Raw genomic sequence first — 22,788 nt, 5'->3', positions numbered from 1 at the left:
TTTGCATGCAGCCAGCCGATTGGTCAATTCAGAGAGGGCGTGGCCAGTTATGCAAAATAATTTGCATGCAGCCAGCCAATTGGTCAATTCAGAGAGGGTGTGGCCAGTTATGCAAATTCATACTTTTTTTGTGTGTGTGTGTGTTTTTTTTTTTGAAACATGTTGAAGCAAAAAAGCATTTTTGGGCTCGCAAATGGATTGTTCAGGTTGTTCTTGAAGATGTTTTGGCCCCTGGTCCGAGCAGGCTTCCTCGATTCATGTTAAAAATCCCGCCATCTGGCTTTGAAAATGAAGCCAGAAAGCCAGCTCGGACGGGAAACCAAACGTCTTCAAGAACAATCCACGTGCAATCCATTCGAGGCCCTGAAAATACAAGCACAGCGCAGTTAGAAATCAAACACAGAGACACTCATTTTACTTCAACAATATATTTGAGTTGAGACGAGCACTTTTTGGGACACAGCAATCATTTCATGTTGGACTCAAGTTACAAAGACTGGTTGACAGGCTGTACATGGAAGCAGCAGCACACGGCACCATGTTGTGTGTGTGTGTGTGTGTGTGTGTGTGTGATGTCACATGAGCACAAACGAGCCATCATCTCCGAAAGTCAACAAACACACTAACAGACAAGAACATCATTCAATGCTTCTGGACATTTGTTTGAATAGCATTATTTGAAAAAGTGGGCAAAAATAGCATCCATTGATTGATTTCAAAAGACCTTTGTGTTATTTTGCCAAACATTTTCAATCATTTCGCCACAACAATGTCATTTCACAAAGCACACGTTCACAAGCATTGAATGATGTTCTGCTGTGCGTGTGTCGGAAATCAAGCGGAGGTTCAAGCGCACTGAAAAGTGGCTTTGTGACATCACATACCTCAAAAGCACACAACATTTGCCTTCAAATAGCGCACACACCTGTCCAGAAGCAGCTTGCTGTCAATGGAGCGCAGAACCATCCGACATGTCCCAAAAGTCTTGAGTCTGTTGGCTGCGTGTGTGTCCAAGACCTCCTACAATCCTGTCGGGAAACAAAAGGAGTCAGTGATGCTCATTCAAATCGAATTACTCACAACACAGCTAAGTCCGATGCTACCTAGCTCAACCAAAAATAGGAGAGAAAAAAAACTCACAGTGAGTATTGATGCCAAATTGTCTTTAAAATGCTTCAGTTAATAATCATTAACAAAGGTTAGCATGTGGAATCATCAGTAAAAGCAGAAGCATTTTTAGCTAATCTTTTGTTTTTTTTGTACTATTTCTATGTGCAGTCAAAGTAGCACACATCCATTAATAGCCTGGCTGACCCATCTCTCTATAAGCCAAACGCAATTCATATACTGTACAACACACGTGGAACCACACAACATGTACATCATACAATGCTCTTGGACAGATTTTTTTTTTTTTTTTACAAATAGTATTTTTTTGAATAACTAGGCCTAAAAAATGTTTAATACATTTGAAAAAGCCAAACTGTCATTAAAATGCCTCAATTCAAAATCGTTAACAAAGGGTTAGCATGTGGAATCATCAGTAAAAGCAAAAGCATTTTTAGCTAATCTAAATCGAAGTTCACAGACCACCTAGAAACAACATGCAGAGGTTCTACAGTCTGTCCACTCATGACATTTAGTGGACATGATCTATCTGTCAATAGACACATAGTCGAAAAATAAGTCCGAGAGTGTACCTAATATTTGGACACTTGATTAGGTACACTTGAGGGGCACCTCATGATTTGTCTATCTACTATCAGAGCCTGTACACATTAGTCAAGACAACAACTAGGGTGTACCTAAAAATTTGGCCAGTTTGGAAAGTCATTAGGTAGATGAGCGCAACCAAAAACAAAGATTTTTTTTGAAAAAGTTATTTTTATTTTTGTTTGTAAGTTCTTTATATTTTCTAAATATTTCATTTTTCAATAATTTGGGCCACACCAATGTGATTTTAAAAAAAAAGAGAAAAAGCACATGTCCAGAACCATTGAATGTTGTTCTGGTGTGTGTCTAAGTACATCAAGCGCAAGTCAGTGCACTGACAAATGGCTAAGTGGCATCAGACACACCTCCTCAAGCACACAACATGGCATCCTCGGTGTAAAAAAAGTACACGCACCTGTCGAAAAACAGTTTTCCAATTGCATGCTTGTAGCACAGACCCATCCATGTCCCAAACGGCCTCAACCCTGTCAAGAAAACAGAAACGGAAGCGGTGAGTAATGCTCATTTGCATATCGCATGTGCCAATTTGCATAAAATACTAGGCTTTCAAACCATTGAAATACTCTGAAATATTCGCGTCACTACTTGATAAATGTCATATTATTGAAGTTTTGACCACAGGCTGCCTGTTGATGATTTTTCATAGAATGCAAGTGATACATGCAATGAGCAAGCAGGTCAGCGCAGTCCAACCCAAGCCACTCCCCCACCCGCTCACTCCGCTCTGCTGACTCCACCCATCACCCGCACAAGATCCCGCCTTCGCCAACCGCTGCTGCCCCGCCCGCTGGAAGTTATGCTGCATTCGAGGATGCTCGGAAGTCGAGAACGCCCCTTGAACTCGGAAATCTCTTCTTTTTTTTGTGGGAATCCCACTTGCGAAGTCGGGTCGGGGGCGTGTACCCTGACTTCACCGACGGACTACAATGTGGCGTCACTCTACAATGGCGACCCCTTTGGAAAACACAATTTACTCGAGTATACAACTAGATAGCTTTCTTCATTCATAAATATTCCACATAACTCCACGTAAAACAACGTACGTGAGAGTATGCCGCTATCTCCCTGCATGAAATTATACGGTGAACTACTGAACTGTATGAAATGTTTATGATATAATATAAAAACAATAAATGAAGCAAAATTGCGAGAAGGCAAGTTTGCTGGAGGTCCAAATAAGTTTTGAGGACCAAAATAAAAAGACAAAATTATCACTGTCCACCACTATCCACTATTACTTTCGCCTCGAACACTTTCAGGTCGGAACTGAAAAAGCAAGTGGTATAAATTCTGACCATCCTCGAATTCAGCATCAACTAATCCCACAAGGCATCATGAATACTGATTCATTAGAACATTTTCAAATGCTCAAACTGGATTTTCTTAAATCCCGCTATTACTTTTTGTATTTATATTATTTTTAACTCACTCTTTCTCGTTTTTGACAAGTAGACTAATAAACACATTTTACATAGGACAATAGTATCGTGTCTCGTTAGTTGATCTAATCGAATCAGCCGAGGGCACGTTAAATAAGAGACTATGGTTCTTTTTAAACAAAAATATACTTTTAGAGCACCATGCAGTAAAAACGTGGAAAAGTTGAGCACCAGTTACCTTTTCACAACACGTCGCCACTTTTCTTCAGCTGACGTGCAGGTAGACTGGCAGCAGCCGACGTAGAGACAATATTCCTTTATTGTGGACGCCTCTGTGCATGTAAACAATCCAAAATTAGCTACTAACCTAACTTGGAGGCGACCATGTGTTCAAAACAAAAAACGCCAAGCCAAACAAGTTCTCGTTTCCAAACAATTTCTCATTTCCTTTTCCGGCCGGTGTTTAACTTCCGGGTCGCAGGTGATTCCAGAGCTAACTAACGAAAATAATAATAATAACAATAATCTTATTAATAATAATAATAATAATAATAATAGCATTCGGAATCTCACCGCACGCAAGGCATGCTGCTCCAGTATAAAGGTTATGCCTCCCCAGTTCGGTAAACATGGCGTGTGACCCCCATATAGAGTACTTTGAGCGTTGTAAAGTGGATGTTTTAAAGGAATTCTGTAAGACACGGGGGTGCAGTGTTACAGGGGGAAAAAAGAATTAACTCGTGGCCCTTGCTTGTGCATTGTCATTTCAGAAAGCCCCAACTGCATCGTCAACTAAACTACACTGGACAAATCAACTTTCGATTAACAAACACTACTGGGCAGGGAGAGAAAAACTGATGGAAACGTGTGCCGACGCACGTTTTAATGGGACTTAATGACAATGTCCCGCAGTGTATTGTATTTTATAACAATGTACGAATCAACATCTTGATAATTATGTGTCTTAAATGTATTCTGGGGAGGGGGGTTAATAAGCTTCGGCTTCATCCCGTCAGCCCTGTTTCTTTTCGGATATAACGAATATACGTTGTGTTGAAACTGTCATAATCTGTCCGAAAGGAAAAAATCAGGCCAAGGGGCCCCGAGCAATTGGCTGCCTAATGGCAAGCTACTCAAACTCTCGGGCGTGAACGTCGAGCTAGTATGGGTTCAACCATGGGATTTTGGGACCGTTTTGAATTGTTTGGTTACAAACAGAAATGGTCAAAACTCCGGACAGTGCCTTTAACAAAACAAAACAAAAAAACATACAAAATATGAATTTTTTAAAAATGGAATTACAAATATACTTGATTATCCAGAGTAAAGATTAATAATAGCCGTGTGTTTTTGTGTACCCCCTTTTTTTTTTAATAATAATAATGTTGAGAAACATTGGAATAATAATCAGCATTTCAATTCATCGGGCATGGATTCTCCTTTCACGGCAGCCAGGGCGTTGTCGACCATCTTCTGCACCATCCTTCTGATGGTGGCGATGGTACTGGTGCCAAAGTGAGGGGTGATGAGTACGTTGGGAAGGCGGAGGAGAGGATGATCCCTGGGTAGAATGGGTAATGGGATTGCATAAAGGACACTTACTACAGTCATTTGAGATGCTGTGGTTAAATGTGAGAACCTTGGTAGAGGTTCAGGATAAGTCACATCCAAGGCAGCGGCTCGGATGGCCCTGGCTTGCAAAGCCTCAACCAACGCATCCTGGTTCACCACTGGCCCTGAACAAACGGGGACATAATCAGAAAACATGTTTTGTGTTTTCAACCACAATACATTGAACAAAAGTTTATTGCCGGTGTTACGGGAAAGATACAACCAAAGCAATACAATTATTGCCCAAAATTCACAAAAAGGTTGAATTGCAAATATGCAGGGGTTCACCGTCTCCCACCCTACCTCTGCTGATGTTGACCAGCGTGGCGGTGGGCTTCATTAGGGCCAGCTCCCTGGCGCCGATGAGGCCGGTGGTCTCGGGCGTCAGGCACACGGCCAGCACCACAAAGTCGGAGCGGCCCAGCAGGTCGGCCATGTTCTTGCAGTAGCTGGCCCCCAACGCCTGCTCCTCCTCCACACTCCTGAGGAGGACAAAAATCACTAAAAGTGAGAATGAAATCTGTTACCTCGTGGCCTTGTGTGTATAAATCAACTACAGTTTCGATTGAGGCTTCTATTAGAGGGGAGGCGTCTATTTGTTCCTGTTTGTTTCCCGAGAGGAAGGGCAGTGTTTATTTTACTATTCATACATACCTCGTTTGCTTGAATAGATGCCATGCCTCTAAGAGATGCAGTGCCCCAATTAGTCTTAAGGTGCGTCATCATCCACTTAAGAAGAGTGAAATCCTCACAACTAACTGTATTATTATTGAATTTCTCTAAATAGTGGCCAAATGGTATTTATGTACCCGATTGGAATTATGAAGGAGGGTTAGGTGAGACATAATTTTTTTTCATTTAATGACTATCTAAAAAAACAAAACAAGAGGTAACCGCAGATATTGCCTGTTTTATTTCCAGAGGGAGGAAAAGGAGACATTTATTTGAGGGGGGCATGCATTTTTTAAGAGACACAACACTGTGGAGCGTTCGTACGTCGGAATGCTAATTGTCATTAACCACTTCAGTAGTCTACAGTCTCCACATTTAAATTAATCCCAGACTGTTTACTCAACTCATCTTTATTCACTCTCTAGGTGCTGCTCATTTGGTTAGCGACTGTAGTAGCAGTTGAATACTGAGTCCATGTAAATGCTTTTATGAGCGCGATCAACACGGAAGTACGGTTAATATATTTTACCTTCTGTTTCTGTTATAATACAAAATCTTCATATCAAATCCTTTGGCCCGCTGAGCGATTTTGTAGCCGATCTTTCCCATTCCGATGATCCCTAAAGTGGAACCCGAGACCTCAACACTCCCCAGCCACTGTGGCAAGACGGTGGTCTTAGGGTCCATCATCATTTGGTGACCTGCAAAGACAATGGCGTCACATATAATACTACGTACAGCACATGAATATACGTCCCCTAACAACCTTCAACGATGTTGCGTGCCGACGCGAGGAGGAGCGCCATGGCCATATCTGCCGTGCAATCGCTGACCACCCCAGGCGTGTTGGCCACCCTCAGCCCCAAGCTAGCAATGTAGGGCAGGTCCAGGTGGTCGTATCCCGCCCCTCCGCTGGCGATCACCTTGAGCGCAGGGAGCGAGCTGAGCAGCGCCGGCGTGGTCGCCGGGAGTTTAAACCAACTAAACAGCACCTGAATTTTGGGGCCGTACACTCCCGGGTTGTTCAGGAAGTCCTGGTGTTGCACGATCTGGAAGTGCTGCCTCAATATGTCTGTGGCCTGCTCCAGGATTCCTTGTTCACCCACCTCGGAGATCATAGCCCATGGTTTGTCGCCGTCCATCGCCTGGAAGAGAAGTTAAGAAAAATGTTGGCGATATTGTGAAAATGTTACTTAAACGTCATCCCCACATGAATGATCATTTAAAAGGCTGTACATAACTTGGGAACAAAGTCAATTGTTGTTCACTATGGCATTACTAGCATTTACAAGAAAATAACTTATAATCAACATCAAATACAGCAAGTATACATTCGAGGTGTTATGTGAAGAAACCAACCTACCAAAACAAACGCTGGACATTAACAAGGAAATTATGAATGTAAACACTCCTTTTACATAAAATTTAAAAAAAAAATGAAAAATACAATGTAAATGTACAATTTTTTTGAAAATTTCATTTAAATATGTTGTTCTTTTTATTGTTGTTTTATATTAAAAAATACACTCATAGCGTTACACTTCCATTTCCATTTTAATTAGTTTTAATCAAACTGTATCATTCATTACGCCATTCAAAAAATGATTAATGTTTTTGTTTAATGCACTTCTTTATTTAAATGTACCTATTTAATCAAAGGGAAATTAATTCCCCCCTCATTAAAAAAAATAATGTATATAGTATGCCATTTTAATATGCAGTACTGGATCATACTAATTCTTAAATTAATTATAAAAACAAACAAACACACAATTATATTTAATCTGAATATTATTATTTAAAAAACATACTTTGAATTTTATACTGTTTGTTTCATCATTGCAATGCAGCAAATCGCAATAAAATATTTAATGTTTTCAATGTAGTGGGCATACCAATAACAAAACAAAAACATAAAGCTGCAACGACTTTCAAAACCAATTTAGCACCACCGGCATACAATAAAATAAGGATAAATGATTCGTATATCTAATTATGTCTGTGTAAAATTAGACTTTCACGTTGGCCTTTGCAAAATATGAAAGATTTGTATTTCTGTACTTAACGTGTTGACGTTGTCTCCTCTTCAACCCGGAAAAGGAAGCACGTTTACATTTCAAAGTAAGAGTTTACGGTGTTTAGTAAGAATTTAAAAGAATGAATTATTTTCCTAAAAAAAAGACAAAGAAAATGTGCTGCGACCTTTAGCATCAATGAGACAGCATGAAAATGACGACTGATATATAACTAGAAATGCTTTATTCTGAGTTGATTAAAATATATATATATATTTGTCCCATGCACCCTTTAAAAAATAAATAAAATTGTGCGCATTTGTGAACAAGAGAAGAATGCAAGGCTTGAGCTGGTATACAATTGTGTTTAGAACCAAAGTTGCACATTTACTGGTGAACACAAACACAAGATTGCCCCCTGGTTGAAGGCGATGGACCTCGAACCACCAGATTAGGCATCTCGCACTGTTTCCAGTTGTTGAAAATCTCATTTAAATGGCTGCTATTTTAGAAACCAAGTCTTGTTTAAAAAGCATGTCAATTATTTACAATTGTGTCTTTTAAATGAAATGGAAATACTATTGGTATTTATAAATCTCTGACATTTGCATATTGACCCACTCACAACATATTAATTAAAAAAAAAAAAGATGACAAAATAGTTAGCGCATTACCTTGTGATGTTGATGCCTGCTCTTTACTTGAAAAGTCCTCCTCACCTTCACAAGTCTCCACAGTTCCCTGGAACTTTGGACAAAGACACTCCGCATGGCAGCTGCTAAGTTAATTTGTCAGCAATTAAAATATCTTTGTTAATATTAAATGGATATACAAAAGACCGCTATAGAGACGTGCCTGTAGGACATCTCCTTGCTTTGTCAATGATTTACATTGCAGCTGGTGGCTTTGGAAAAAATGTTGTTCGACTGCCGCTGCCGCTTTTCTCGGATGCCAAACTGACAGTTGTGACGTGTCTTATCGACTGACGTTCCTGGCAGTAGCCGTTGTGGCCGGTCATGTGACGCTCCACGCCAAATACGACCTTCGTCGCTCGATGACCTCCAGAGAAGTGGCTCCCATGTGTGGGGAAAGTTGAAAAGTTCCTTCATCCCTGTTTTGTGTGTCCAGTCCCCGTTTCCTGATCTCTATTGCTTCCTTTATTCATCTTTTGTGTTGTTGTTCTTCTGTTCCAATCATGCTTGGACTTTTCAACTTTCCCACACATATGAAAACCACAGGACGGATTTAACAGTATTTAAATGTATTATTGTATTTAAAATTATACAAATACCAACATTTGTATCTTGAGACACCTTTGAAAACTTTTTAAATTATTTATAAAAAAAAAATGCATGTCTCGTATGATATACTTTTGCAATACAACATTTAACCACTAGGTGGCAATAAAACACCAATCTGTAACAATCTTGTGTTCAGGCAGGTTGTTGATGGTTGTTGATGTATAGCACAGGCCAAAAGTTTGGACACACTTTCTCATTCAATACATGCTTTATTTTCATGACTATGTACATTGTAAATTCTCACTGAAGGCATCAAAACTATGACGATAACTATGACAACTAACGAACACATTTTATGTTGAGTTCTGTACTTAACGAAAAATTGTGAAAATAATAAAATAAATGCATAAATAAATAAATAGCCACCTTTTTCGCTGATTACTTTTTTTGCACATTCTTGGCATTCTGTCAGATGTAAGAATGCCAAGAGTATGCAAAAAAGTAACCCGAGCTAAGGCTAGCTATTTAGAAGAATCTATAATATAAAACATGTTTTCAGTTATTTCACCTTTTTTTTTTTTGCTAAATAACTCGACATCAGTTCACACATAGTTTTGATGCCCTCAGTGAGAATCCCCAAAGTAACCAGTCATGAGAAAAGTAAATGCATTGAATAAGAAAGTGTATCCAAACTTATGGCTTGTACTGTATTACGACAAATGAAAGTAAAAGAAAAAAAAAAAAAAAAAAGCAGCTTTACAAGTAACCCCATCCATCTATTTTTCATCATGCTCGACCTCATTAGAGAAATTTTTATTGCAGTAATTAAAATCAAGGAGCAATAATATAAAATACATTTAAAAAAACATAATTTATTATACTAGACATTCATAAACTCAATTTTGACTAATTTTATATTTTTGAATACTGTCCATATTTTTTTTTCTTTTTTACAGCTCAACCTTAATAGAAATATATATAATGAGCAATTTGGCAATGTTTGACTTTGGGTCAAAAAGTTCAGCTCCTAATTGTGTCGCATATTACAATCTGGATACAGCTTTTGTATTGGCTCTCACTGCATGAGAGGTTCCTCAGTCATTCCTTGACTGCAAAACACATGCCAACACACCTGCCATCTCCTTAACCGTTCCCTGCGAGGAAGCTCAACACAGCATGTCCCCGCTTGAGAATAAAGTCACCTGTAATCCGGTCAAGCTCGGGCGTTAAGTCCGCTGATGGTGACGCATGGCGACCGCTGCAGTGAGTGAAGTAACAGGTCAGCCCAACCTCCCCTTTCCCATCAGGAAAGAAAACGACGGCTGGCAGTCATGATCTCGGTTGCACACAAGAGTTGATCCTATTCAAAGTCTGTTGCTAACCAAAACAGCAGCATCTATCAAGGCACATGAGAAGAGCGAGCGATGACAGCAACCGTTGCGTTTGATGCGACAGTGCATCGGCAATTAGTCTCAGGTTTTTTGTTCCGCAATTCAATTGTTCACAACTCATTTGTCTGTGGCTAACCAAAACAGCAGCACGTGCCGAGGCACAAAAACAAGTCCCCTGCATCTTTGCCTTTCAGCTAGAAGGGGGACATTCCCATGCCACGCTGCCGATGCATGTTGCCCGATCAACATAATAAGTGGTGGGCCCATTTGAAGTCAGTTACTAATCAAAAAAGCAGCACATAAACAGAAATGCAATAATCGCAGTTACTCAGGGTGCCGTTTATTTGTTTCAAGTGATCTAATGGGTGCATGCCGTCTATTTTTAGGCACGGCCATTATTTGAGGAAATACCGCACAAAGGCAACGTAAGAAAGTGCTTTCTTGCTTTCAGGCCAATGATCTGATGGGTGAGATCTCAAGGCAGTGAAAGGCCACCAATGGACGCGGTCCAAGGTTGACACTGAGTGGTTAGGTAAGAGATAATCACAAGAGCTCAATGGCTCGTCTCCTCCCGTGCAGATCAGTGGCCTCTCCATGCCTCGCCCCCCCCTCCCAAAAGCCGCTGTTACCTAATGATGCCGCCCGTGCGCTGCCATGGGGCCGCTTGGCCACGCTCGCTTTGTTTACATGCAAAAGCGTTAACGTCAATTCGATATCGTTTCCATTTTAATAACACTTTTTTTATTATATATAACTCATGCAAAATACTTGACAATCAAAAAACACTAAATTAGCGAAAGAGAATTTACTTGTATACCAACCCACGATAGATCAAAATGCATGATGTAGAGACCGTTTGAAACTTTGTTATAGTTTTACCCCTCCCACATTCTTTGAAAACTTTTAAACGTATTAAAACACATCAAAACTTTCTAAAACTCTCTGGCATTCAAAATATGTGAAACTATCGGCGTTTGGGAAGATAAAAAGGCTTACGCATCATTTGCCGATGACGTTTACTGTAAAATGGCCTTTTTTAAAGAAAAAAAAAGAAGATAATTCAATATTGTACTTTATAGTTATTTAAACATGAAAATGTTCAACAGAACCATACAATAACAAAAACATGCTTAATGCTAACCTATAAGAACAAACACCTTAGGCAGGCTAAAGAAAATTAGCATGAATGCTACAGTTAATTATAAACCTTCAAACATCTGCTCTTTTAACATACATGCCACACACACGATACCATTTGTTTCTTACTGCAAATATATACTAATATATTAAAGCCGGTGAAGCAGAAGCGAAATGTTTAAACAAACCATACTAACATGAGTCCGCTAGCTTAATGCTAACATATGAGAAACACAGTTGGGCTAACGGAAATCAGCATTCCGTTATAAACCTATAAACGTGTAGCAGTAGCACACATGGTTCACTGTACTCAAGTAAAGTACAGATATACTTGATTACAATATTTACTTGCCACCACTGGTGTGGTTGGTAGGGAGAGGCTGTGGGGTGGGATTTCTCTTTGGTAGACAGCTGGTCAGATCAATGTTATGCAAAGCTATTAGTCAGAGGCTGCCGCTTCCCAGCACTCAGGCGTCCTCTCTCCCTCGGGGGTCCAAACTAGCCCGGCGGATTATGTGGCTAAAGGTCACAGCATCTTTACATTGTCAAACCACAGGGGAGCGCAGCGCAGAATTATGCCGGCGCGCCACACGACGTGCATTAAAGCGTTGATGTTGTTATGTCATTTTAATGCACGCATTTCCAGGGCAGATTATATGGCTCGTACTATGGATTGAGATTATTCTTTGGAATTATATCAGACAACAAATCCTTTGACTATAAGGTCGATATACATTTCAGCCATTTTATGGCGAGTAGCCCATTTTCCGGGGGGCTCATTGTAAACACAATCAAATATTTTAAAGCGTAAGAAAACAGATTTCTCTGTCTTCAGTTGTAATGGAATTTACCGGAACAGACTGCTGCATTTGTCTTCCAACATTAGGCAGATAAAATATGATCCATTATCCAAAGCGATTCCTGCTCACTGTAACACTAAAAGAATTGTACGCCATTAACACGAAGCTTGTTTGGCCAAGACAGGAAACTGCAAATCATGCTGTACTGTCTTAAAGTCCGGGCACTGACTTGATTTCTTAGCCTTCAAAAAGTCTTGAATTGCTTTCCGCAGTTTCGGGTCCTGATCCATCCAACCATCATTCCCAAGGCTTCAACCTGAGATCTGAAGTCCATGCAAGCCTCCCTGGTGATATTTTCCCATGCCTTCAGTTGCTGCTTGGTTTTAGGGTTACTGCTTTCACTTCTCTTGCCTTCCACAGTATCCAATTGAAACATTATCCATCCATCCTATTTCCAGGGGATCAAGAGTATGGAAGTGACATCATGGCAAATATAATCTTCAGTTGCGGCTTGATTGAAAGTCTTACTGCCTTCGCTTTTGTCTTCGCTAAGTAAAAAGCATCCTTTATTGTTGCAAGATCGGTGCACTGACGTTGAAGAACAGAGTCCACTTTTTAGCTTTGAAAAGTCCTCTCCCATACGTGATATTATTGTAAATTTAGTTCAGTTTGTTTGCAAGTTTTGCTGCCTTTACTTTTGTCTTCAGCAAACAAAACGCATGCTCTATAGAGTTGTGATCACGCCACCGTGTTTAGGGCAGTCAAGAGTCATCAACTTTTTTTACCTTCAAAAAGTCTTCTTGTAAATTTGTGAGACATTTTTGTGAATGTAGTAACATTCAGTTGAGTTTTGTCTGTTTTCTGCTGACACCTGTCGATGATGTGACAGACTTTTATTGGGCTTTGGTTGTCTTTCATTTAATATATATATATATATTTTTAAACCTTAGGACTTTTTGAAGGAAAATATGATTGTTCATTTTGAGACTCATCTAACTTCTCCACAGTATTATTATGATATTTTTTAACTTCTGTTGATGTTGTGATTGGGCATCACCTGCCTTCTGGGAAAGGACTTTTTGAAGGCAAAGACCATGATTCATCCCGAGCGAGCATTTAATTTGTCAGCACGCTCAGCCTGCTGACTCAGCAGAAGGGAGAGCGGGCTGTTTCTAAGTGTGCTTCTTAAGGCCATTAAAAAAAAACATGCCCGGGAACAGCGGCTGAATAAGCCCTGCTGGCTTTGTGTCCCGCTAATCATCTTAAGGCGAAGGCAAAGCGTGGCTTCAAATGTGCCCACATGAGGACACCTGTACCGTACTGTGAGGCTGGTGATTGTCATTAGCAGCGCCCTTGGTTCTATCATGCAATTCTCAAAAATAACTTTTAAAAAAATCATTATGCAATTAATGCTCAACATAACATAAACAATCAATTAGAATCATGCAATGCTAAAAAATGACATGGAAAAAAACGAATTAAAAAAATATTGTCATGCTGAAGAAAAATTTAAAAACTATATAACTAAAAGGGAAAAATATACCATGATAGAGATAGATCCAAATGTTGCAACAACAAAAAACATTTTGCAATAGTAAAATTCATCATCTATCTCTGTTGTTAGTGGATCACATTAGTCTGTACATTAGTGCAGGACAGGTGTACCTAATGTATCGTCCCATAACCAACTGTCGGGTTTTGCGTTGCCAGGCCAACGCGGCCTCTCATTGGCCGCCCTCCTACCACGTGACGCTCGGGCTTTGACGTCACGCCTCGAGGCTGCCCAGCTTGCAGTGTGTATGTTCGGTCACAAGCAAGCAAGGAGAGCCGGAGTTTGGACCGAGACCTAGCCGGGGAACCGCAGCTTTCCGTGTGGCTTCTCGCGACCCGTCGCCACTCTCTTGTCATCTCGGCAACTTCTTCCACTTGCACTTGTTATGGGCCACTAAAGACGCTTTTCTTCCGGAGGCCCCTTTTACACAGCGACTTAAAAGCGAGGTAAGTTGGACTGCCCCGTCGCCCTCCTCCCCCTCGTCGCCGAGGCACTTTGGTAGCTTCCTGGTAGTTGTTATTACACAGGCACGATAGGTCGACGCAAAGTTTGGTAAAGTTAATTTAGACAATCACGTTGTGTTCCTCTTGCAGGGAAGATTCTTGCGGCGCATAAAGCTTTAGCTACTTCTGCCTAATCGGATGAGGCTGCTCCTCTCACAGTATTTATGAAGCCCCTAAAGGGAGACGCGCTTTTCCTTTCCAATGAACATTTATGGATAAAAAAAAATAATAATCCAGATGTAACGTGCTTTCGTGTCTTTTCTATTGTAATTAACTGGGATAAACTCTGAAACAATCCACATATGCATGCACAGAATTTTTAACCTGTGGGGGTCCATGTTTAGACCTCGCCGTCAATTTATCACTTGCTGTAGTGTAAAAATAAGTCAAACCTCAGGATATCTAATTTAAAAACAAGACATTTAATATGATCATTGCATTATATTGTGAAGCATAAGTCTGGCGGGCTTGTGGCATGAACGTGCCTGTGCCCAACATGTTACGTGCGATCGGCTGGCGACCAGTCTGGCATGTACCTCGCCCCCTGACCAAATTCAGCCGGGATAGGCTCCAGCATACCCGCGACCCTTGTGATGATGATGAGGAACTGGAAATGGAGGTTATTGCTGAGTAGGAAAGCTGAAATGACCCCTGGTAGACGAGATACTATTAATACAACAATAATAATAAACTCACTTGGAAAAGCCCAGTTTTGTTTACAGTACTTGAAACAGGCAGGGCTGGACTGGCCATCTGGCATCCAGGGCAGGTGCCTGGTGGGCCGGCCTCTTTTAGGGCCGATGCAAGTGCTTTTAATGATTATTTTCCTACATTTTACCCCAAGAGACTGGTCCACAATTTAGAGGGACCAGTCCGTTAATTCAAGAGTCGGGTTGGGCCTCAAGTCAAAATGCCAGGGCCGATTATTGTGTGCCAGTCCAGCGGATCTCTATGATGAAGGCCTACCTAATCAAGTGGCCACTGGACTTTGACGCTGATGACGCAGTGTTGTAAAAACTGAAATAGAAACCCAGACACCGAAATAGTAACCCTAAAAACATGGCCAAAGTTAAATATACTATCCCAAAACACACACAGACAAAACATAAAATCCAATTTTGGAAGAGTTTGGGTGGAGCCGAGAGATAATAGCCCCCTCTGAACACTTCAAAATGGCGAGTTGTGCTAAATCCGAGCGTCGGCGGTTATTTGTGTTGATGCGGGTAACTGCCGGTTTTAGTCACGGGCCACGTATTGCTACTCATTTCTGGTCCGCTGTTGCCTGGAATCCAGTTGGGCCCCGACGTCTGTAGACTTAGACGCGGGCCCGCTCACGTTTAAAACAAACAGTGCTCTCTTTGTGCTCGTCGCCAGCAGTTTGCTGCCACTGTTTGTCCAATCGGCAGTCTGCTCACCAGTTTGCAGATGTCGCCCGTGACACTTTTTGGGCCTGATAATGGCGCCTCTGTGGTGAAGAACCCCCCCCCCCCCCCCAACGTCACAACGCTGATAATGCAAGAGTGTGTTTGCGTTGTGACGATGGCTGGATGGAGACACTTGTTGGTTTAAAAGCTGTGAGAGTGACATGCCGGTGTCAGTCGACGTGAGACAAAGGTGTGTGTGTAGCAAGGCAAGCATCAGGAAGTGACACAGGAAGTGGTATTTATGCACTGAAAAAGGTGGGAGTGGTGTTGTCTCGGAGTTTGAGCTGTTCAGTTTGCAAACGTTTAGCAAAAAAACTGCAATCAAGTTGAATCCTGTTATGTTGACATCCAGATCGGGCCGATTATCGGTGCTGATGTTTGGCGTTTTGAAAAATATCGGCATCGGCCTTTTTAAGGAATCTGGAGGCCGATACAGCTGGTATCTCACTGAGCGGTGAATGCTTGCGAACGTAGCAAATTTAGGATTTTCATCAGGATTTGCAACATGTTCAGTGTTCACAGACAGTTTTTACTTGTTGAAAAGAAATTGCTTAGGAAAACTATTGACTGTCTGCAAAGATCTTTTGAAACCTTTTACGAACCCTGACGAAAATCCATTAGGTACATTCGCATGCATTTGTTGCTCAGTGAGCTACAGGTAACTTTTCATTTATGTGTTATTTAAATTTCCACTTTATAAAAGATGATGCTGACACTGGGAACTCCCTACACGTTTTATTTTTATTTTTTTTTAAATAAAAGAAAAAGTAATATGTTGAAATTTATCATTTAACTTTATTTACAATAGAGAACTTTAGGGAGCTATTTACTTGCTTAGCTTTTTAAAATTTAGCTTAACACATTCTGATGACCCTGACAGCTCCCTGCAATTTTTGTTATAATTTTTAAACAAAGCTGTCTTCTCTTTATGTTTAAAATTAAAACAAAAACCTTCAAAGTGTTTAAAAGTTATTTTGACAAACATGCTTAATGGCATTTCAACCAAGTTTTTTTAAAAAAAATTTTTATTTTGATGGTAATATTTTCTTTTTTTTACTGCAAATGAATATCGGCTTGAAATATCGGTTATTGGCCTCCGTGACTACTAATAACCGGTTTCAACAAAGTTTTTTTTTTTTTTTTTTAATTTTGATGGTAATATTTTCTTTTTTTTTTTACTGCAAATGAATATCGGCTTGAAATATCGGTTATTGGCCTCCGTGACTACTAATAACCGGTTTCAACAATTTTTATTTATTTTTTTTAATTTTGATGGTAATATTTTCTTTTTTTTACTGCAAATGAATATCGGCTTGAAATATCGGTTATTGGCCTCCGTGACTACTAATAACCGGTTTCAACAAAGTTTTTTGTTTTTTTTTTTTTTTTTAATTTTGATGGTAATATTTTCTTTTTTTTTACTGCAAATGAATATTGGCTTGAAATATCGGTTATTGGCCTCCGTGACTACTAATAACCGGTATCGGTCTATCACAGTCTTGGGTGTTATTGCGTAATCGTTGTAGGTCAGCCTTAGAATTTCATGATATCATATCCGGGAAAATAAATAAATAAATAAATAAATAGACCTGAGCAACTGTGATGTCATTTTCACGCAAAATGGCAGCCTTCTGATATTGATCAAAACTGCTAGATATTGCTGCTTAACTCTTACTCCATTATACTGTATTTATACTAGTGGGCACAGGTGGCAAATCTAAGTCTAGAAAGTAAAAACCCTGCCACAGTTTGGCTTTAGCCCCATGCGCTAGCTAGCTAAATATTTATTTTGTTATATTATCGTTATTTTGAAAGCACGAGAGAGCAACTTGCAACGACCACAGACAAAATCAAGCCGTCTCGGTACGACTGTCACAAGAAGAACCCTCGTGCCTCGGAGGAGATGGTATGGCGTACAGTTAGTCGTCTTTCTCCTTGTCATGCACTCGCTAAACCCCCTCTCACTTTCAAGGGGGGGGGGGGGGATTAACTCTTTGGTTAAAGCTTTACCTGCAGGATATAAATGGAGACTCCTGCTCATTATGTAAGAGAGGAGACAAGATGTTCGGGGAAAGACGCAAAGTGTGCAAGCAGAACGCGCCAAGCTCACTGCCACTTGCGATTAAGGTTGAATCCTTTTTCGAAAAAAACGGGATAGTGAACAGCACATATGTACAGATCTCTGTGGAATTTGCACTTTCGGGGATTTTGTCCGGGTACGACGGCTTCGATACGAGTGTGAATGGTTGGTTATGTACCCTGTGACTGACCCTGTAACCAGTCCAAATATGGTATTCTAGTTAATATTGTGTTAGTGGAATATGAGTTAAGCAGCGAAATCCAGCCACTTTTATTCATCTCAGGAGCCGGCCATTTTGTTACTTACGGTCGTCTGAAGATGACATCAATGTTGCTCAGGTCTCAGGTAACAACCAATCACAGCTCAGCGTCAGAAAACAGGTGAGCTGTGATTGTTTTTTTTGCGCTGATGTCATCTTCAGTCAACAGCAAGTGTCAAAATGGTCACCCCCTGAGATGGCTAAAAATGGCTGGATTTTGCTTCATAACTCATATTCCACAAATGTAATATTAACTCAGTTGCTCCCAAAAACGTATAAATATGTTCTATTTTAACTCTTTGACTGCCAAAAACGTTAAATAACGTTTAGTAAAATCCTATGGAGGAGTGCTAAAGACGTTAAAAGACGTTTTTTTTTTTCAAAACCGAGGTGAAACTAACCATTTTCTATTGTTGATTACTGAAAAACGGAATAAGGTAGAAACAAACTTTTTTTTCTGATGAAAGATGAGAGTCCAATCTTTCATTTGATAGTGTGTTTCCATAGTCCAAACACATAATTTTCTGTGGACCTTGAAAGATCAGTCAAAAATGCTTAAATCGGCTGGCACCCACGGCATCCCTTTTCTGAAAACGTCTGGCAGTCAGACTGCTACCAAAGACGTATTTATGCGTTTTTTTGTATGCTAGAGCATACAGAAGGCTTTGATGCAGCCTCTGACAAATCAATTACCATCTGTTGGTTACGTTACGACTACCAATAACTTCCCGAGGTCATTGCCAGCACTTGTATCTATCAACTAACTGATTTAAAGCCCTCAAGTGTCTCAAACATGTCCAAGATGCTAAAGAGTCAAAGTCTTGCGTTAAGCCGACAGCTCCGGTGTCGCGCCTTCAACCTCAAGCGGTGGTCGACACAAGCGGGACCCGGCTTCGACCATGTGAGCGCCTCTCGTGTTAGTCTCGGCAGAGCCGCGCTTACGTAACAGGGTCTAGTTTGTCCTGCGAGTGCAGGTAAGAGTCTTAGTGGGTCAGAAATAGCCTGGTTACTTCTGGCTCCTGCTTTGAGGGGATGTTCAGTAACGCTGTGAACTCTTGTCATGTTGTCGCGTCTTCTTTTAGGATGTTGGGTACGGACTAAAAAACAATGTGCTTAATCCACCTTTTGGTGATAGGTTGGTGGTCTAGGGACCATTGATGGATGAGGGCTGTAGCTCAAGTTTCCTCAACCTCAGTTAACCTGTTTTGAGTTTTAGCTAACCCACCATCAACTGACTTGACGGCGCACATTTCGGATGCTTCCTAACAAATGTTCCCGCCTTTTTTTTTTTTTCCAGCCGTCTGAAACCGCCGCCGCCGCCGCCGCCGCCCCCTCGCTCCGCATCACCACTTTCCGCCATCAGCCATGGGGAAACAGAACAGCAAGCTCCGTCCCGACGTCATGCAGGACCTGATGGAGAACACCGACTTCACCGAGCACGAGATCACCGAATGGTACAAGGGCTTCCTGCGGGATTGCCCCAGCGGCGCCCTGTCCATGGAGGAGTTCAAGAAGATCTACGCCAACTTCTTCCCGTACGGCGACGCCTCCAAGTTCGCCGAGCACGTCTTCCGCACGTTCGACGCCAACGGCGACAACACCATCGACTTCCGGGAGTTCATCATCGCGCTGAGCGTCACGTCCCGCGGCCGCCTGGACCAGAAGCTCAAGTGGGCCTTCAGCATGTACGACTTGGACGGCAACGGCTACATCAGCAAGGCGGAGATGCTGGAGATCGTCACGGTGAGTCTTTGCTGCGTCGCGTATGTCCTTCCGCCCACGGTGTCAGTTTAGCAAAAGGTGCACTTCCTGCGGCCTTTCATTTCTAGAAGCTGCCCGCCATCATGCACATCTATAAATAAGGAAACCTTGCCAAGATTTGTTTTGGTTTTTGAAGTGATTACTAAACGATTCCGAAACATCGGTCATTATTATAATCAAAGCGAAAAAAGCGCCGGACAACTTTGGGTGGATGAAACCCCGTGACGTGATCCGGACACAACATCAAATAAAAGTAAATCACTCACCTCCACCTCGTAGGTCATCTGGAATAGTTTAATTGGGTCAACGGAATCGTTGTTGTGCCCTCTGCTGGTCGCTGCCAAGTCGTAAAATGGCCACGAAATCCTTTTCTCACGCTGTGACCGGTGGTCTCCTCTCCGCAGGCCATTTACAAGATGGTCTCTTCAGTGATGAAGATGCCGGAGGACGAGTCGACGCCCGAGAAGCGCACAGATAAGATCTTCAGGCAGATGGACACGAATCGGGATGGTAAGCTCAGTTTTCTCACAATCTGACAACTTTACTCTGCATAAAATTCAGAGTTTTTAATAGTAAAATTGTGACATTGTCCTCTGATTTAAGCAAATTAATTTTCTTATTTTTCCACAGAAGAATATATGTCAATGAGATTTGTTACATTGTCTGTCTACATGTGTTACTGCACCATTTGTGCTTTAATATTCTAATATCAGTTGCTTTAAGGGGCCGTTCAATTTTCAATCTTCTTCTTTTTTTTTTCAGGTAAATTGTCCCTGGAGGAGTTTGTGGAGGGTGCCAGGAACGACCCGTCCATCGTGCGGCTGCTGCAGTGTGACCCGAGCAGCGCTGGCCAGTAGGCGGCCAGATTGTTTCTCTTCCTATCAGCTCATTCTTTGCGTTAGTTCATCATCAAAAAAATTACCACCATCATTTGAAGGACACCTTTGAAGGACTATATTGCTGTACATGCAGGACTTGTTTAAAAAAAAAAAAAAAGAAAGAAGTGAATTTAGGAGGTACGGAACTGCACTGAATCTATGTTTGCTGCTGCACTTTTTGAGTTGGAAAAAGTCGGTGGATGACAAGTACTAGAAGTGGAGCATCTTGGAGATTTTTTTTAATCACAGAAGGATTCTAATGCACATTTTTTGAGAGGAACGTTACACATTCAAGCCCTAAATGAGGTGCACGCTTGCCGACATTAAGAGATATGATGAAGCGATATTAATACGAAAAAATATTTGTTCTACTTGTTTGAAGAAAATGCTCCAACTTAGAAGTTGATGTTGGTGGGATGAAAGAGATTTTTTTTTTTAATTGCTTAGTAAAATCAGATTTGTGACCATGAATAGAATTTTTTTCGTTACATTATTTTAATTTTTAATAATTGTAATAATTTCACTGCATTAAAAAAATACTGTAAATCAGTTAAAGTCAAAATGAAATGTTCTATTAAATTATTTTCAATCCTTTTCAATGAGTAAAAAACTATTTATTATTTTTAAATTTTTAGCTGTTTTTTTCCTAAGTAATTTATTTCTAACAAATTCAAGTAAAAATAATTTTGTAATTGTTCTATAACTTTAAAAAATCATTATAATATAATTTATTTCCACTAAATAAATGTTTAAAAATCCCATAAACTCAAAAGTTGGCCAGCGGATGAATCATTTTGGGCTTAAGTGTATTTTTTCCCTCTAAACTCAGCATACACAAAAACAAAAATAGCTGTTTTAAGGATATGTATAGTATTCCATTCTTTTATGATGGATTCACATTTTAAAAAATGAATTCACCTTTTTTTTTATGTGTAAATTATTGCAATGTGACAGTTTTCTTTTACTTGAAATGACAAAAAATACGTTGTATATTTATGCTAGACCAGGACCACACGTGCGTTGCTATGCAGTCACGCCACAAAATGGCGTCGCAGTAAGTGACGTTTCCCTGTAATGGCCACTCATGTCTCCAATTTTTGTCCTACGTGTTTTGTTTTGTCATGCTTTAAAGTTGCACCAAATTTCAATTTTACTGACTTGTATTTTTATTTTTCTTATCCCTGCTGGTGTGAAGACACAATGTTGTTTTTTGTGTGTGCGTGGGAAGGAAACAATCATTCTAAACCAAAACAACTGTGAAAAAAACGGCAAAAAAGGCTGTCGGGTACTTCTTCGGTCCCACTCCCATTAGCATTTTGTGGTCAAAGTGCCAAATATAGGTGATAAATTAAAAAAGAATACGTATACGCAGTATTGTTTCATTTATACTGTACAGTTGTTACCTTTCGAACAAACAGACGTCACTATAATATTTTTTTGTAGATTTTTGTATTGTTAACTTCTGTGTAGGATGTCCATTTTGTTATTCAAATAAAGACAAAAGGACCAAGTGTCTATTTTTGTTGATTCTGAAAACAAATAAAACCCACAGGAATTGTTGGATAAACTCACAAATGCACCTAATATCGTAGTGACCTTTTGCACGTGACGTCACACTCCTCATGGGAACGCCCCCTACGGGACGCTGGACGGCAAAAGAGCCACTTGCCTGTATTGTAACCATTGAATCTCGTAAAGTCCTTTATCTAATCGATTATTTTATAAAATGGTCATGTCTTGCTGTACGGTCGGTTGTACAGACAGACAAAGGAGTAAACCAGGTTGCGAGGTTAGTAGGTAAATGTTGTAATTAGTAGATAAATGTTCATACATTTAACTAGTAAACGTTCACTCTAACAACGATTGTAACAGAGGTGTCGAATTGCGTGTTTCAAATCACATTAAAGAGCCAGATAAGTTAGCGTCCACTCCAACTGCACGAACACACAGCTTAGTTTTAAAATGTACCTTCTTCAAAACTAATAATTTCATTTGACTGTTTAATAATGGGGGGTTTTGTCTTTGTGCTCATATTCATGAAATGACTGCATAGCTTGCCACTACGATGGTCATTTGTTCATGCTAGTAAACATAGTAACATAACATCTACACAGCATTTCAATATAGAACGGACTGTGTAAAAAAAATAAGTCAGTTAGCATGATAAACAAGTTTTACCTTTGCATTACGAGGTATATTGTCCCCCGGTGTGAGCGTAGCATCTCGTCCCAGAGACTCAGCCAAGCGACAAGCTTATGAATCAGCCCAGGTGTAAGTGAATTCCGGCAAAGTCGGCGATTTGATTAACTTGGTAAAAACAGCAGGCAACAGAAAGTTGAAGTAGTAGATTC

General features: G+C 40.5%; 2 protein-coding genes across 6 annotated transcripts; one reads left to right on the top strand and one right to left on the bottom strand.

The window, feature by feature from the left end:
- Positions 1-4,490: 4,490 nt before the first annotated feature.
- Positions 4,491-22,767, bottom strand: LOC144037695 (putative 2-ketogluconate reductase). 5 transcript variants are annotated; one of them, XM_077549370.1, is made up of 8 exons: positions 22,616-22,767; positions 19,826-20,040; positions 8,086-10,048; positions 6,163-6,541; positions 5,926-6,097; positions 5,028-5,206; positions 4,753-4,849; positions 4,491-4,674 (listed from the first exon to the last, which is right to left on the bottom strand). In XM_077549370.1, the coding sequence occupies exons 3-8, from the start codon at positions 8,179-8,181 to the stop codon at positions 4,521-4,523; spliced, it is 1,077 nt and encodes a 358-aa protein (XP_077405496.1). In that variant the 5' UTR covers positions 8,182-10,048; positions 19,826-20,040; positions 22,616-22,767; the 3' UTR covers positions 4,491-4,520. The 5 variants fall into 5 exon arrangements, with proteins under 5 accessions (XP_077405496.1, XP_077405499.1, XP_077405497.1 ...); XM_077549373.1 differs by lacking the exons at positions 19,826-20,040; positions 22,616-22,767 and having other exon boundaries at positions 6,163-6,319; positions 6,389-6,541; positions 8,086-10,612; XM_077549371.1 differs by lacking the exons at positions 19,826-20,040; positions 22,616-22,767 and having other exon boundaries at positions 8,086-8,186; positions 8,267-10,612.
- Positions 13,760-21,948, top strand: LOC144037699 (neurocalcin-delta B). Its single transcript, XM_077549382.1, has 4 exons — positions 13,760-13,978; positions 19,096-19,541; positions 19,964-20,069; positions 20,322-21,948. The coding sequence occupies exons 2-4, from the start codon at positions 19,164-19,166 to the stop codon at positions 20,414-20,416; spliced, it is 579 nt and encodes a 192-aa protein (XP_077405508.1). The 5' UTR covers positions 13,760-13,978; positions 19,096-19,163; the 3' UTR covers positions 20,417-21,948.
- Positions 22,768-22,788: the final 21 nt, after the last annotated feature.

This window comes from Vanacampus margaritifer, chromosome 17 (genome assembly GCF_051991255.1).
Source record: "Vanacampus margaritifer isolate UIUO_Vmar chromosome 17, RoL_Vmar_1.0, whole genome shotgun sequence".
Lineage (NCBI taxonomy): Eukaryota > Metazoa > Chordata > Actinopteri > Syngnathiformes > Syngnathidae > Vanacampus > Vanacampus margaritifer.
The sequence above is the reverse complement of the archived record's forward strand: the minus strand, read 5'-3'. Positions and strand labels throughout refer to the sequence as shown.